Source organism: Centroberyx gerrardi, chromosome 9 (assembly GCF_048128805.1).
Source record: "Centroberyx gerrardi isolate f3 chromosome 9, fCenGer3.hap1.cur.20231027, whole genome shotgun sequence".
Classification (NCBI taxonomy): Eukaryota; Metazoa; Chordata; class Actinopteri; order Beryciformes; family Berycidae; genus Centroberyx; species Centroberyx gerrardi.
In genome coordinates, this window is record NC_136005.1 from 3,246,101 (window position 1) to 3,262,085 (window position 15,985).

The 15,985-nt window shown below is 43.8% G+C and overlaps 1 protein-coding gene across 1 annotated transcript in view; it reads left to right on the top strand.

The window, feature by feature from the left end:
- The window catches only part of mast3b (microtubule associated serine/threonine kinase 3b), a 46,812-nt gene extending 31,163 nt beyond the window's left edge, over window positions 1-15,649 (top strand). Inside the window, exons 11-28 of the mRNA XM_071911736.2 lie at window positions 15-147; window positions 1,312-1,379; window positions 2,046-2,137; window positions 2,469-2,677; window positions 3,425-3,563; window positions 4,617-4,749; window positions 5,292-5,457; window positions 5,933-6,034; window positions 6,649-6,771; window positions 7,474-7,586; window positions 7,682-7,848; window positions 8,417-8,538; window positions 9,511-9,711; window positions 10,738-10,964; window positions 11,667-11,789; window positions 12,659-12,795; window positions 13,510-13,694; window positions 14,577-15,649. Of these exons, the coding sequence (XP_071767837.2) occupies window positions 15-147; window positions 1,312-1,379; window positions 2,046-2,137; window positions 2,469-2,677; window positions 3,425-3,563; window positions 4,617-4,749; window positions 5,292-5,457; window positions 5,933-6,034; window positions 6,649-6,771; window positions 7,474-7,586; window positions 7,682-7,848; window positions 8,417-8,538; window positions 9,511-9,711; window positions 10,738-10,964; window positions 11,667-11,789; window positions 12,659-12,795; window positions 13,510-13,694; window positions 14,577-15,649 (3,513 nt within the window). The remainder of the gene's footprint in view (window positions 1-14; window positions 148-1,311; window positions 1,380-2,045; window positions 2,138-2,468; window positions 2,678-3,424; window positions 3,564-4,616; window positions 4,750-5,291; window positions 5,458-5,932; window positions 6,035-6,648; window positions 6,772-7,473; window positions 7,587-7,681; window positions 7,849-8,416; window positions 8,539-9,510; window positions 9,712-10,737; window positions 10,965-11,666; window positions 11,790-12,658; window positions 12,796-13,509; window positions 13,695-14,576) is intronic.
- Window positions 15,650-15,985: the final 336 nt, after the last annotated feature.

Here is a 15,985-nt window from a genome sequence, read left to right on the forward strand (position 1 = left end):
GCTGCCGTTGACAGGAGTTTGACCCGGAGGAGTTTTACCACTTGCTGGAGGCGGCGGAGGGCCACGCCAAAGTCGGCCAGGGAATCAAGACGGACATCCCGCGCTACATCATCAACCAGCTGGGTCTGACCCGGGACCCTCTGGAAGGTAAAGGCCTGATTCGTCTGAACTAGAAACTCAGGGCTCCGTTCACACTGCAGCAGAAAGTGTCCCAGTTCTGATTTCTCATGTGACTCAGATCTGATGTTTTCTAATCGGTGTGAAAATATAAAGCATCCCTTTCCAGTCACTATAATTGAAAATCCAGAAGGTGCAGTTTCAGTGGGGGTTTCCAGAGAAATCGGACAGGGAAAACTCTAAATTATTTCAAATTCTGTCTTTTTCCGAACTCTGATGGGAGGGTGATGATTTATGTTTTCTCTTGAAACGTCAAGAACTAGACTCTGTGTTGAAGTATTCTGGTGGACAGTCCATCCGACACCCTAAAAAAAATCCCATTTCTACACATCTGTTTTCACTTTGATGGAACAGATTGATTTGCATAGAAAGAGGCTCATACCATAACCAAAAATACCTCTGTTATTGTTACTCTGCGTGCGTGACTTATCGACTTTGCTGTCAGTTCATATTGGTATGGGATATGTACGGTGGCCCTGATGTGCAAAACAACGACATTTCACAAAAGAAATTAACAAATCTCAAAATACATGAAAAATACATTTGTTTTGTGATTTGTTAATTTGTTTTGTGAAATGCAGTTGTCGCTTGTACTTCAGGGCCACCGTAGATTTGGGGTTACATCCTAGAACAGAAATGAACAGTCATCCCAAAAAATCAGATATGAGCAGGAAAGTGATATGAGACTAGATATCATCTGGGATTTTGTTTTCTTAATATCGTGAAATAACTTAAATGTCACTTCTTCCTAGTCGTAAAGGCTGCGTTACAGTAAAGTGACACAACTTTCTGAACTTATCAGCCTGTTCTGGCAACAATAATTGGCTTTACCTGCTCATCATATCCACATTACTTATTACTGATCACACATTACTTATTACTAATGATCATTACTAAGTTTCAAAATGTTCTTGTGTCTAAATATTGAATACTCATCCCCAAAATATTCTCTCATTATCGATATCAAGGTATTCAAAAATTCTAAAATATTGTGATATTTGATTTTGGCAGTATCGCCCAGCCCTGCTTGTAAAATACATTAAAGGTCGCAGGACAAAATGCCTAAACATGGACGAGACTTCAGGGTTCCTTGCCATAATGTCTAATATTCTCTCTGTCCCTGGTTTTTCTTAGACATGGTTCATCTTGAACAGTACGACCCCAGTCCCTCGGTGTCTGTGGAACCGGATGCCACAGTGGAGGTAAAACATTCGCTGTTATTACTGACCTGTACCTGTGGATCCACACAGTCACTGATATCAGGAGTGGTGATGGTTTTTACACAGGATTAAAGGAAGAGATGTACTACAAACATCACACATATTTTCAAATGTGTCAGTTGTTTTAAATCGGTGTTGAAGCGTCTCGAAGCGTCGGTGCTGAGCGTGTCAACAGAGGATCAGGACGGTTGTTCTGTGTGGTTTCTGGAACCACAGTGACCTATTTTAACGCAAAAAAGGATATCATGAATATTTTAAATCGCCGTGTTCTTTTTGTGAAGTAGGCTACAGGAAGCCAAGACATGGATGAGGAAAATGTAATTGCCCTGTAATCCACGACTGCAAACTAAGCGTGTAATATGTCTAGTAACACACAAATGCTCAGATATATGGGAGAAATATGAACCGTATAATATAGTGCATCTGGTCTCCAAATGTATGAAGCAGACTGCAGAACAGAAAATATGATAACGTTGCTTATCACAGTGTGGGGATGCTGGCACTGGTGCTGCTGACACTTCAAATCTGCCACCTGCACTTTTTTGCCAGAAGCATCGAGTTCGGAGCATCAAATGATCATCGCTTACTGCTCCCCGTGTGTTTCAGCCTCTAACACTTCTACTATTTCTACTATTTTCCACTGAATAGAGTAAGTGTCCTCAGACGCTGACCCCGACTCGAAGGAAACCTCTCGAGAGTGACTTCGAAACCATCAAGCTCATCAGCAATGGGGCTTATGGGTAAGGAGACAAGTCTTTTTTTTTTTTTTTTTTTGCTTGAAAGCATTTTGTAGTCAATTCAAACTGTTTTTGATGTAGAATATTATTTATTCATTCTCCAAATTACTCTTTGCCATCTGCCATCATTCCGTTATTCTTTGTCTTTTACCGACTGTCAGAAAAAATCCTTAAAAAGTTCCTCCAAAATTGAAAGGGAGCCAACCTTAGGGTTCCTCACCAGAAAAAAAAAATCACTCAAGGGTTCCTCGAAGAACTCCCATAATGCTAGAGGTTTAATGGAGGCACCGTCAGGGTTCAAAGGTCTTAACGTGGCTCCTGTGGTTTCTGTCAGTGCCGTCTACCTGGTCCGCCACAAGGAGACTCGCCAGCGCTTCGCCATGAAGAAGATCAACCGGCAGAACCTGGTCCTGAGGAACCAGATCCAGCAGGCGTTCGTGGAGCGAGACATCCTCACCTTCGCCGAGAACCCCTTCGTCGTCTCCATGTTCTGCTCCTTCGAGACGCGGCGTCACCTCTGCATGGTGATGGAGTATGTGGAAGGTAACCGAGACTGATGGACGTTTACACTTTAGGCATTTAGCTGACAGTCTTATCCAGAGCAGCTTACGGTGAGTGCAGCAGGAGAATAAGTTTAAATTCCTAGATCATCAACATTAAGGTGATGTTGAACTTTGGTAGTATCTTGAGTTGTGTCTCTTCCTCCATGATAAAACCCCCAAAATCAGTGATTCTGTGATCTGTTGCTCCGGTAGAGCAGACTGGAGAATTGTGTTTTTTTTCTCTCTCCACTCACTGCCATTGTATGGAGGAACAGTCTGAAAATCACTTCTAGCACATAAAGGAACGCCGACAAAGCAGATTCTGACAATATATAAAAAAAACTAGTCATGCTGCTGAATTGTGGTTAAATGAATCACTTTCTTTATGTTTATTAAACCTTTTAAGTTTGAACAAGTGTAACACTGAAATCCAATCGGAGGAAACTGATGGAACGAAGAAAATAATACGTTTACTAATAATTGTAAATAGGCGAAAAAAGGTGGGAGACAGGACTTTGACAAAGCAGATTCTGCCGATATATAAGAAACAAGTCTCTCAACTATAAATTGGCCTTTACAAGCAACCAGTAACGAGGAGTGCAAGGGTCAAAGCCTTGACAATTGATAACAAATATTCCTGTTGCTTGGAAAGTCAGTTGGCCACAAGGAGGCAATGAAAGCCATTAAGGGAAACGGTTAATAAAAATCAGCATCAGCCTGTAGTTTTATGGTTTGGTGTTTTTTCCAGGTGGAGACTGCGCCAACCTGCTGAAGAACATGGGTCCGCTGCCTGTGGAGATGACCAGGCTGTACTTTGCAGAAACGGTCCTGGCCCTCGAGTATCTTCACAACTACGGCATCGTGCACAGGGATCTCAAACCCGACAAGTGAGTACACAAACCGACGCCCACTTCGCTCCTCTTCTAGGGTTTTCCCGCTGGACTGGTACCATTCTGTACCGATACTGGTCTCTCTGTGGGAACGGTGCTGGTTCAGTGCCAGCGAGTCCTGGCCCAGCATCCTTTGGTTTATCGTTGGAAAACTGAGAAGTCGTGGTGCGGTTTGTGTAGGAGAGCAGCATGTAGAAGCTAGTGTTGTCACGATACGCACGTTTTTAATAACAATACTAGGTTTAAAGGTTCCATATTTTACTAAACAGCTTGTAGAGTCACATGGTTTTTAAATAAGGAAACTGCAGCAAAACAGGAGGAGTTTCAGATTTCTCAATTTCTCAACTGTTAGATATAATGACGAAATGCTTTCATATGGAAGGACCTTTAATATCTAAAACAATCGATACTGCTGTGATACCATGTGATGCCAAGAGATGCTTTGCTAAGCCACTTGAACAGCTTTATACAAACTTTTTCACAGGGTTTTGATGTTGGTTGGATGTTTGTCTTTGTCGGCTTTGTAAGAGAAATAGGTCTGTGTTTTGTTCCTGGCACCAGTTTGTCAACCAGTCCAGGTGAACTGGGATCCAGTTCATGACAAGTTGGACGCTGTTGAATGGTTTCTGACGCTCTGTCTATTCCAGTCCTCCTTCTTCTTCTTCTTCTTCTTCTTTTAATTACTCCTATCCACACGTTTACATCCTCTGGAGGTGATGATGAAATGGAATTTTTGCTTGCAGAATTTGGTGAAAGTATCAAACATTTATTAAACAAAAAATTGAATTCAATCTTTTGCCACGGTATTGAAGAAGTACTGAAATTTTGGTTATCATGACAACGCTGTTAGAAACCAACATGTAACCCTACCAGCAGCCTTTGAAACTGGGCCAGTATCACATATATTTTGGGCCTTACTGTGAACAAAACATAATAGAAAACCACTGTACCAGTAATGTGCTCAGCATGGTACACTTATGCAATGAGGGGAAAAAATATTCTGTTGATGATGGAGTTTCAGTCTCACGATGGTCTCCTTCCACCCAACAGTTTGTTGATTACGTCCATGGGCCACATCAAGCTGACCGACTTCGGCCTGTCTAAGATCGGCCTGATGAACATGACCACCAACCTGTACGAGGGCCACATGGAGAAAGACACCAGGGAGTTCATCGACAAGCAGGTGAGACTCGGCTCTGATGTGAGCGACCAGCAAATGAATAAACCAATCAAATGAATGAATGAATAAACCACTAAATGAATGGGTGATAATTTAATATTATTGTTTATCACCTAGAATCATATTATGATGATGTGGTGATCGTGACACACAGTGCTGCTGTTTAAAAATGTCAGTTTTATTTGACATCACACCTAACGTTACCATTCGGTTCAGCAGGATGAACATTCATTTGATCATTTAACATTTAATTAAAGATTTTGCATAAGTGAGTCCTATTGTAATATACTGTATATCAATATTGAATATGGAATATAGTAATAATGGAGAATGCTTACTCTCTTATTCACACGCATGTATTTTTTAAATTATACATGGGGTTTCATTTCAAGGATCTTGAACCAAAGAAAGACAAAGAACGTTATAGCTTTTATTGTGTGTGTGTGTGTGTGTGTGTGTGTGTGTGTGTGTGTGTGTGTGACAGCAGCGATCATGAAAGCAGCCGCTGGTGTAATCCAAATGAATCTGTCCTGGTTGGTTGTTAGGTGTGCGGCACCCCGGAGTACATCGCCCCGGAGGTGATCCTGCGGCAGGGCTACGGCAAGCCGGTGGACTGGTGGGCCATGGGGGTCATCCTGTACGAGTTCCTGGTCGGCTGTGTGCCGTTCTTTGGAGACACACCCGAAGAGCTTTTTGGGCAAGTTGTCAGTGGTAAGTACCAAAAAAAAATATAAAACGATACCTTTTTCTTAGAAAGTGATTGCTAAAAATTACAAATTATTAAAATGAGATTCATGTTTTTCTTTTTTCAAATTTTTTCTTCATCTTTGCTGCTAATTGCCATCTGCTATTGGCTGGTCTTTGGTGCCAGGTGATGTCACCACCTGCTGTACTGTATAGAAGGTGACATCACCTGGTACAAAAGATCAGCCAACAGCAGATGGCATTTTCAGTAACATGCTTTTCACATTTGGATGTTAGAGTTACGCAGATTTTGGTTTGGGGTCAGCAGGTAGAGAGGAAGGTGTGAACTGACAAGTCAAAGTTAAAAGTCCAAAGTAAACTCCACTGAAGCACTGGAAAAAAATAAATTCTGATTTGCCTCGAGTGTGATTGTGGACAAGAAGCTAGTTTTTCATTATTTGGTGTTTGTGTTCATGATCCTCTGACTTTCTGTGATTTGCAGATGACATCATTTGGCCAGACGGAGACGATGCCCTACCTGCCGACGCCCAGGACATGATCACCCGCCTGCTGAGGCAGAGCCCTCTGGACCGGCTGGGAACCGGTACTGATGATAAAAACATGGGGATGTGTCAATAATGCTGTCTGATATCGGCTTGATACCAGACTGAAGTAGGGTGTCAGTAGAAAACATTTTCCCCAATCCTAAAATTTAAAACCACAAGCCACTGGTAGCATGACAGAAATCAAAACAGCGACTTTATCCTCACATAATAATAATATTAATAAACTGTATTTCTAAAGCGCTTACCTAAAAGCAGAGTCTAGAAATAAAATAAATTTGAGAAATAACTAAGTAGGAAATAAAAATTGGAAATGCGTTCAAGAGGAAATGGGTTAAAAAGAAACAAATTAATACATAAAACAAAATGAGAAAAAAACAGCACAAGATTAAGACCCTCACAGTTGAGGGCCGACATAGAAGGATTTCTAGATTTCTGTAATGGAGAAAAAATGTCTCACATCTCATTCTTGTTCAGTGATCCAAAATGATTTCATGAAACTATCTTGCTTATATTTTTAACTCTGAATTAGTACAGGCTGTGAGAGAACAGTAATGGTATGGGTTCTGCCTCTTGACTTTTACTGAACTTTTTAGGTGACTGTTTTAAATCTTGATCCAGTATTTGACCGGATGTGAAACCTCTCTCTCTGTAGGCGGAGCCTCGGAGGTCAAACTGCACCCCTTCTTCCTGGGGCTGGACTGGAACGGACTCCTGCGGCAGAAAGCTGAGTTCATCCCCCAGCTGGAGGCGGAGGACGACACCAGCTACTTCGACAGTACGTCACAGTCTGGATGATGTTTTCATTTTTATTTCCGTCTAACCTTTATTCCTCCAGGTCAGGATATTTAGTTTAACAAGGGAGTTTGGGCCAAGATGGCGGCAGCACATTTAGTTACACAGAGAGACGACATAAACATTTCATACTGTCAGATAAACCCAGAAAAGGTGAGAGGAAGAGAGGGATTGGAGGATGAGAGAAAGAGGACAAACAGTGGCATTCAACTTGGTCAGAGAAATCAAAAAAGGAGGGTTTCCAGTAGATTTCACAGTTAACTTGCAACTGCTTTAAACTAAGAATAACAAGGTCCTTAAGCTTGAAATGTATATAAATTCTGAGAAATGAAAAAAGGAAGCTTAGAAGGCCAGGTAATAATATAAATTGAAGAGTGTGTCCTTGTTATAGACATATATATTTGGGTATTCTACTTAAGTTTTGGTGCCCAGGATAACATTATGAAGAATTTTCTCCTAACGCATGATAGCCACAATTTGCAAAAAGATTATTAACAGATTCAAACAAATGGAAGGATAGTAGGTTAAGTCCTTGATTGATAAATGGATAACATCTTTACAGACTGGGTTTTCTATATTTTGTATAAAAGATCAACTTCAGGTAATGTTTTTTGGATAATGGATAGCGTTTGGGATTAAACCTTTCTCTGATATCCTGAGTGTCGTCTCTTGTCTCTGTCTCCAGCTCGTTCGGAGCGTTACCACCACCTGGCGTCCGACGAGGACGAGGAAACCAACGACGAAGAGTCTTCCCTGGAAATCCGTCAGTTTTCTTCCTGGTCGCATCGCTTCAGCAAGGTGAGAACCACATCTGCTGAGGGACCGGGGCCTGGGGAGAGCCGGGAGACCCAGACCCTCTGTAACACTCCTCTGGTGTTCCTCTGGCCCTTCAGGTGTACAGCAGCACGGAGCATCTGGCCACGCCGTCCAACCTCAGCTTCTCCTCCGACCGCAGCCACAGCGAGGACAAGGAGGAGCGGTGGGAGGGGGGGCGGCTCAGCCCCTCCCCCGGCCCAGCAGAGGGCAGCGTGGAGCGCAGGCACCCGGGACGCATGGCCAGGTAGACGCAGGAAGAAGACATGTCTTTATTGTTTTATTAGCTTGTTTTATTCTTCTTTAAACTTGTTTTGATTGTGGAGTTCCTGGTTTTACTGTTGTTTTCTTGCTTGTGAAGCACTTTGTAGCTATGTTAATAATGCTTCTTCTTCTAATACTTTTTTGCATAGAAACTGTTACATTATTATTGATCTGTTGTCAATCTGTCTGATGTCTATAATAGTGATGATGTTGATAATTATGATGTTATGCATTAGGGTTCAAGCAGTATGGGTTTTGAAGGCCATGGTAGATATTTTGCATTGAAACTGCTAATATAAACAATGTTTTTTGCCAATATTCACTATCTTAAAATTTGACCATTTTCATAAAAACAAAAACAAATCTAGACTATCGGACACTAAAACTCTCCATTGAAAACTGGGATAATAATAGTGGCTCCAACCACAGCATGCTCATGTAGCTGTGTAGAAGCAGAACACATGTAAGCGTTGTTTGGGTGTGTTGGTGTGACAGTTTGGACAGTCTTGCCTGTCGCTGTGCCGTTCTGACCGGTGTCTCTCCGCCTGCAGCCTTCGCCCGCGGGCGTCGTCCAGCTCCTCCCAGTCGGAGCGCAGCACCAGTCCGCTGGTGATGAGCAGCACCCACAGCCTGGAGACCATGCCCCGCTTCGCCTTCTCCACCGACGACGAAGGTGAAGCCACACGGACTCTTCCTGTTAACACTTAGCTGATGCTCCTGTCCAGAGCGGTTCACCATGAGTGTGTTTACATGCACATGCTGGGAGTAATCTCATGTTATGCATCCCTACACTCCTAACAAACAGGGTTCTATATAGTATCAAAATGGTTTTAGTTAGGGCTGCAACTAACGATTATTTTCATTGTCGATTAATCTGTCGATTATTTTCTCGATTAGTTGTTTGGTCTATAAAATGTCAGAAAATGGTGAAAAATGTCGATCAGTGTTTCCCAAAGCCCAAGATGACGTCCTCAAATGTCTTGTTTTGTCCACAACCCAAAGATATTCACTTTACTGTCATAGAGGAGTAAAGAAACCAGAAAATATTCACATTTAAGAAGCTGGAATCAGAGAATTTTGACTTATTTTTCTTAAAAAATTACTCAAACCGATTAATCGATTATCAAAATAGTTGGCGATTAATTTAATAGTTGACAACTAATTGATTAATCGTTGCAGCTCTAGTTTTAGCAGGCTTGTACGATTGCAGAACGATTGCTTTGAAGAACCTTTAAGAATGGATGAAATTGGATGAAATTCCAATTCAGCAGTATTAAAAGAATTAAAAAAGACTTAATAAGAACCACTCTGGGTTCTTTATTCATGTTTTTTTGTGATCAGTTGTATTTATTAATCTCATTCAAATCAAATCAGGCATTTTTTAACATCGGACATGATAGAGATCAATATATAATCCCCCAATTCCCGTTCCTCCCACTGGTTTGCCAGTTTTTAATATTTTTTTTAAATATTTTAACACAGCAGAGGGACTTTGAGTCATTTCGGTTCTATATAAAACCACTTACCTAACTAACAAACCCTTGAAGAGCCCTTTTTCTGATCTGTCTAGTCTTAATGAATACTTGAAAAATGTTTTGTCTACCACACTTTATTGACTTTTTGTTCACCTGTACCCTGTGTTCAGCTGAGGTGGTTGTGTCCAACCTGCGGAGGATCAGGATTCGCAGCAACAGCACCGGAGCCAAACACTCGTCCCCCAAAGACCCCGGCGGGCCGCGGCGCTTCGGCAACCAGCTGGAGACTCCGGACAGGCAGAGGCTTCCCTGCGGGGGGAAGGTTCCCAAGTCCGCCTCCGTCTCAGCGCTGTCCCTCATCATCACCACCGGTAGGTCGTCATCATCATCACCGCCTCACCGCTCAGCAGGAGGCTTACACTGCATTTATTATTTATTACTTATTACCTTCTATACAGTACAACAGGCGGTGACATCACCTGGCACAAAGACCAGCCAATAGCAGATGGCCAGTTCAGTACCCTACTTTTCACCATTAGGTGTCAGGCTTCGCCACAAATTTGGGTTTGGGGTTCAGTTGCTCTTTAAACTTGTATTATGAGCCGATAACATCTACCCATCTATAATTTTTACTGAACCATTTTTACATTGGGCATAAAACAATTGGAATATATCATTCTTATTAGAAAGTTCAAACATCTTTTTATGTCGCTTTGCTTTGATTTCTTAACTGTAATATTTGAGTATTGGCCGCCCATGATTTTGGTAGCAAATGATAGAAAACACTAAGAAAATAAAAACAATAAAAATGGGTAAATGAGACATAAGCAGGGATGTAGAGGAGGTCAACTCACCTTAACTCAATTTACCTTTTTTTTTATTCATGGAACAGAGTTTACCGTCATTTTTGGGCTGCCATAAATCTTCATTAAATAAATTCATAGCACATAAGTAGCATCAAACAGATATGTTACATGAAGATTGGCTCTTTTAAGGGAAAAAACAAATAAATACTTTCATGAAAAATGTTATTGATTTTGTTTATATTGGTGTTTTTTTTCTTTTACGCTGATCACCATCCGAATCTCAGAGGTTACTCATCTTTTTATTTAGCACTAAATCACTGAGTTGTTAGAATAAGTTGTAAGAAACAGTGAATATGTGTTGGCTGACCTGGGCTAAGCCTTAGTGACAGATAACTGTTCACAAGATGTCCCGTCTCAGGCTCATGTCTGTTTGCTCTGTTATTTCTGTAACTGGACACTATTTAGGTCACAGGGCTGCCACAGAGAGACTGATTACTACTAATTGATCAGATCGACTCCTGTCTGTTTGTGCTCTGGTATCAATACCACAAACGACATATTCAGACGGATGTGTTTGTGTGTTTGTTTCAGACGACGCGCCCGGCGGCCTGCAGCCCAGTCCCATCTCCCCCCGCTCGCTGTCCTCTAACCCCTCGTCCCGGGACTCCTCCCCCAGCCGGGACCTGTCGCTCAGCCTCGGCAGCCTCAGGCCGCCCATCGTCGTCCACACCTCCGGGAAGAAGTTCGGCTTCACGCTGCAGGCCATCCGGGTCTACATGGGCGACAGCGACGTCTACACCGTGCATCACATGGTGTCGGTGAGTGCCGTCCGACGCTCCGATCTGCCCCGCTAAGACAAACGGCAGAAACTACTGTTTGGGTGTTTCAAATGTCAAAGGTCACGACAAGTTTGGATTTCATATCAACTGAAAGTAACCTGCTAGGAAATAAATGATGCAGCATCCAGCAGGGCGTTTTGTAGATGTAAATTTGAGGTCATTTTTCTCATTTGTATTATTTACGCAGTTACTGCTCTTTGGTTTTGTGGGTCAGTGTTTTGTGAGGTAATTTGTCAGTTGATCTGAAATTCCTGTATCATTTTGGACAAGTTGATATTTGTATAAAGCAAAGTTTCCAGCTTTGATATGTTTTTGGGGGCTGATATTACAGGGCTTCATTCATTTTGGAAAAGTTTTGAAATTCATCAGTCAGTATTTCAGAACAACAAAACAAAAATGCCTCTATGCTTAAAGTGACAGTCTGCAACATTTTCATGAAAATTAATGTCCATTTTGCTACTCACTGATTGATATAACAGAAACCCCATAGCAATAAGCACTTAGCACTAAAGATGTCACAGATTACACCTTTAAAAACACTTTTTTGTGAGCAAAGGTCTTGAGATGACTCACCCATAATGAGCTTTACTTTGACATCAAACAGCAAGGAGGTGTCAGTTTTATTAAAAGCTGGATATGTAATTTTCAAATGAAACCCTTATCATGTCCCTGCTGTGACAGAGCGTGGAGGAGGGCAGCCCGGCCCAGGAGGCGGGGCTCCGGGCCGGTGACCTCATCACCCACGTGAACGGGGAGTCGGTCCAAGGCCTGGTTCACCCCGAGATGATAGAGCTGCTGCTGAAGGTACGACTCACCTCACTCCTGCTGTTCCTTATTAAGGCAGCGAGGCACAGAGCAGCTGACGGGCAACAGTTACCTCAGCATTACATAAATAACATCAAAAAACCTGCTGTGACTCCTACTGCTGTCCTGTGTTATAGCAGTGATGCCCAGGGCAACTTTATGGACAGCTTATTGGGTTTTAGGGCTGCAACTAACGATTATTTTCATTATCGATTAATCTATTGATTCTTTTTTTAAATCATCGATTAATCATTTAGTCTATAAAATGTCAAAAAATAATGACAAATGCTGCAACTTTGCTTACTTAGTCTGACCAGCAGCCAAAAAACCATAAAGTATTCATGTTATGATATCAAACAGAGAAAAGCAGCAAATCTTGTGAAGCTGCAACCAGCAAATGTTTGATATTTTTACTTGATAAATGACTGAAGCTTTTAATCGATTATCAAAATTATAATTGATTCGTTTTTTGTTTCAGTACTATTGGGTTTAGTTGTCATTTAGTTTCTTAGAGCATTTTTGTTGTTTTTTTCTGTTGAGGTGAGGTGTTTTGTTGAGGTGTTTTACCTCAATCTGTATTTTTATCATGCTTTATATGCAGATAAATAAACTATAACCTCTATATGCTGATGGGCAACATCACCTAGGAACGTACTTCACTGTTTTTGTACTGATTACACAGAAACCTGTTGCTGTAAGGAAACAGAAATTGATTCTTGACCCTGGATCTTATGTTGGAAATGTGAAACATTGACCCTAAAAGTTGCCCAGTGTATCTCTGCCTTCAGAGCCTTATTCAAGCTCAGTGTCACAACAGAGAGTGTCTTTTGAAGGAACTAATCGCTCTTTGATTTTTCTGAACTGCGTAGAGCGGCAACAAGGTGGCGCTGCAGACCACGGCGCTTGAGAACACGTCGATCAAAGTCGGTCCGGCTCGAAAGACCAAACACAAAGGCAAGATGGCTCGCCGCAGCAAGAAGAGCAAGAGGAGAGACACTTACGACAGGTGAGAGTTTAGTTTGTTCTCATCGCTGCAGCGTTAGTCATCTCGCTCCGTTAGTCATCTCTGTGTTAGTCATCTTGTGTTTACTCGGTGAGGCTGGTAACCGATGGATGTTGTCAGAAATACCAACCGGCAAAACTCAGTCCTCCGTCTCCCCCTGGTGTCGGTGAGGTATCGCTGCACACTGATTAAAGCAGTCAGAGTCAAGTATGGACATTTTTCATATTATACTGGTGAATATTTTCCTCAAAATGTACGTCAGGCAGGATGCATTAATGATTTTGACCCAGCAATCCACTCTTTGTTATCTGACTACTTACCTATTCCAAATCATAACATAACAAATGTGATTTAGCAGACACTAGGGCTGGCCGATAAGGTTCAAATCATAAGGATTTTTTTCAATATCGATATATATCACAATATGGCTCATCCCATTGAACCGAATAGTAATGTTAGTTATGTTAGTTATCCATTTGTCTGTATATTACTAATTACCTACACATAATACTGATGAACAGAGGCTACACACACAGGGTGAGGGGGGATATATGTATGATTGAAATATGTATTCTGTGTTATGTTAATGAAAATAAAAAACATCCTGATGAATAAACCCCTAACACTGGAGTTGTTGGTGCCGTTGCTCTACCCACTGACCCACACAGCATCACACATGGTGCTCTTCTTCTTCTTCTGCTCCTCCTCCTCCTCCAGGCGGCGCAGCATCCTGAAGAAGCTGTCCAAGCAGAGCACCGTGATGCACAGCAGCCGGAGCTTCTCCTCCGGGCTGCACCACTCCGTCTCCTCCAGCGAGAGTCTCCCGGGCTCGCCGACACACAGCCTGTCCCCCGGCCCGTCCACGCCCTGCCGCAGCCCCGCGCCCGACCACCAGGCCGCCGGTGAGCTGGGCGTGACGCAGCAGATGTGTCGCCGATGAAATGATTAACCATGTCTGTTCAATTCTACAACAAAGACGCACTTTTAGAAATGCAATTGGCTGTTGACAGTTGCCCAAGAGATTGAGGACCTCCAATATGGCCGCCAGAGGATGCGTTACGTCACCTGAAAGCCCTCCATATTCAGCCATTTAGCAAAGTAACTGCTGTTAATTCGACACGTGACTATTAGCCACTGCTAATGCTAGCTTCTACTAGATATGTTAGCTAGTGTGCAAAACAGATGTATTAACAATAAGTTTATGTATAAGTTTAATATGATTAGCTGACCAGATACTATGGTTAACTAGCTAACAAGCTGACATTATCTAAACACAAAATCAATCAGATGGATCAGTGATGAAATGATCAGTTCCCAGTCAAAAACAGACAGAAATGAACCATCTGTTCAAATCTGTTGAGACAACGAAGTGATACGTTTAGCAACAAAATCACCTGTTGCTCAACAGCTGGAGACCTCCAATATGGCCGCCAGAGGGTGTGTTACGTCACCTGAAAGCCCTCTATATCTGACTTGGTTGAAGTGGAGGTTAATATCTAACTTAAAAATTAAGTCTATTTATTTGCATACATAAATAATACAACACAGAAAGAAGAAGAAATGTACAACTTTTGTGCAGGTTAAATAACAAAAAACCTCAAGAGGTGTATAAAATCATCTCACCACAAAAAAAAAAAAAAAAAAAAAAGTCAGTATGACAAGCAAAGGTACAGGGAGCGGGGAGGGCGAGCATGAAACAGTGTCTGCATTGTTTGATTTGGGTTCTGTCATTTTTCTTTCTTTTGATATGTGATTTTCAAAACTGTTTGATCTCTGCCTCCCAGACACCAACTCCCCTCAGAGCACGTCTCCTTGCTCCAGCTCCCCCAGCTCCCCGGCGGCCCACATCCGGCCCAGCTCGCTGCACGGCCTGGGCTCCAAGCTCAGCACCCAGCGCTACACCAAGGTGGGCCGCCGCAAGTCCACCAGCAGCATCCCCCCCTCGCCTCTGGCCTGCACCTCCTCCTCCTCCTCCGCCCAGCCCCTGTCCCCGCAGCGCTCGCCCTCCCCGCTCCCGGGCATCGCCAAAACCCTTCACGCCTACCACGGCAAGACCCTGTCGCCGCCCACCATCGTCAGGCACATGGTCCGCCCCCGCAGCGCCGAGCCGCCCCGGTCCCCGCTGCTCAAGAGGGTGCAGTCGGCCGAGAAGCTGTCCGGCGGGTATCACGCCGACAAGAAGCCCTACGCCCCCCGCAGGCACACGCTGGAAGTGCCGTTTTACGGCGAGGCGGAGCTGCTGGGCGACGGCGAGGCGGAGGGCGCCTGCGGAGGCTCCTACATCGGGGTCGACCACGGCAGGCTGGGCGGCTACATCGGCGGCCAGAGGCTGAGGGACTCCGGGATGGAGCGGTCGGAGCAGCTGGTCGTGATGCGGAAGCTCAACCTGTCGGAGCGCCGCGATTCCTTCAAGAAGCAGGAGGCGGTGCAGGAGGTGAGCTTCGACGAGCCGGAGGAGAAAACCGGTCCCACGGTGACGGTGACCGGCCCGGCCGCCGGAGCCAAACCCCAGCAGCAGCAGCACCGGGCGGCCTGGATCGTCACCCAGCTGCGGTCGAGCGAGGAGGTGGAGCCGGAGGTGCCGGCGGTGCGGAGGTTCACCCTCGTGCCCCAGATCGCCGTGCAGGGCTCGACGGAGAGCGAGGAGCAGGACGAGTGGGAGCCGTGTTCGGACGGAGAGGAGGACACCAGCGAGAAGCCCGAACCCGGGACCGACGCCACTTTGTCTCAGCAGCTACAGGCGGGACGTCCTCTCGCCGAAAACCCCTCCAGCAAGACAGAAACCACTTCCGCCGCTCCTCAGGACGAGGCCGGGCGGAGAGGGGAAAGCCCACAGAAAGGCCAGCCGAGAAAGTGACAGCTCATTTCTTTCTTTCGTGTCTTTCAACGGAAACAAACTTTACTGCTGAAGGAAAACTCGGCGGCCAAAAGTGTTTCAGTCTGAGCCAGAGGAACCGGAGGCCGAAACTCATCATCAGACTTGACTGGGTGTTGGGAGATTTTACTTGAAACTTTTTTTTTTATTGTGAGTGTTTGACTCCAGGCGTTGCAGACTTTCTCGGGTCTTATTTATTACATTTGCAAGCTATGATGAATCAGTAACGGTACAAAGAGGGAAGTTCTCATTGGTCGACTAGCCAAGGCTAAAACATGTTTTGTATTCATAAAATGTGGTTTTACGTCTTTTGACTGG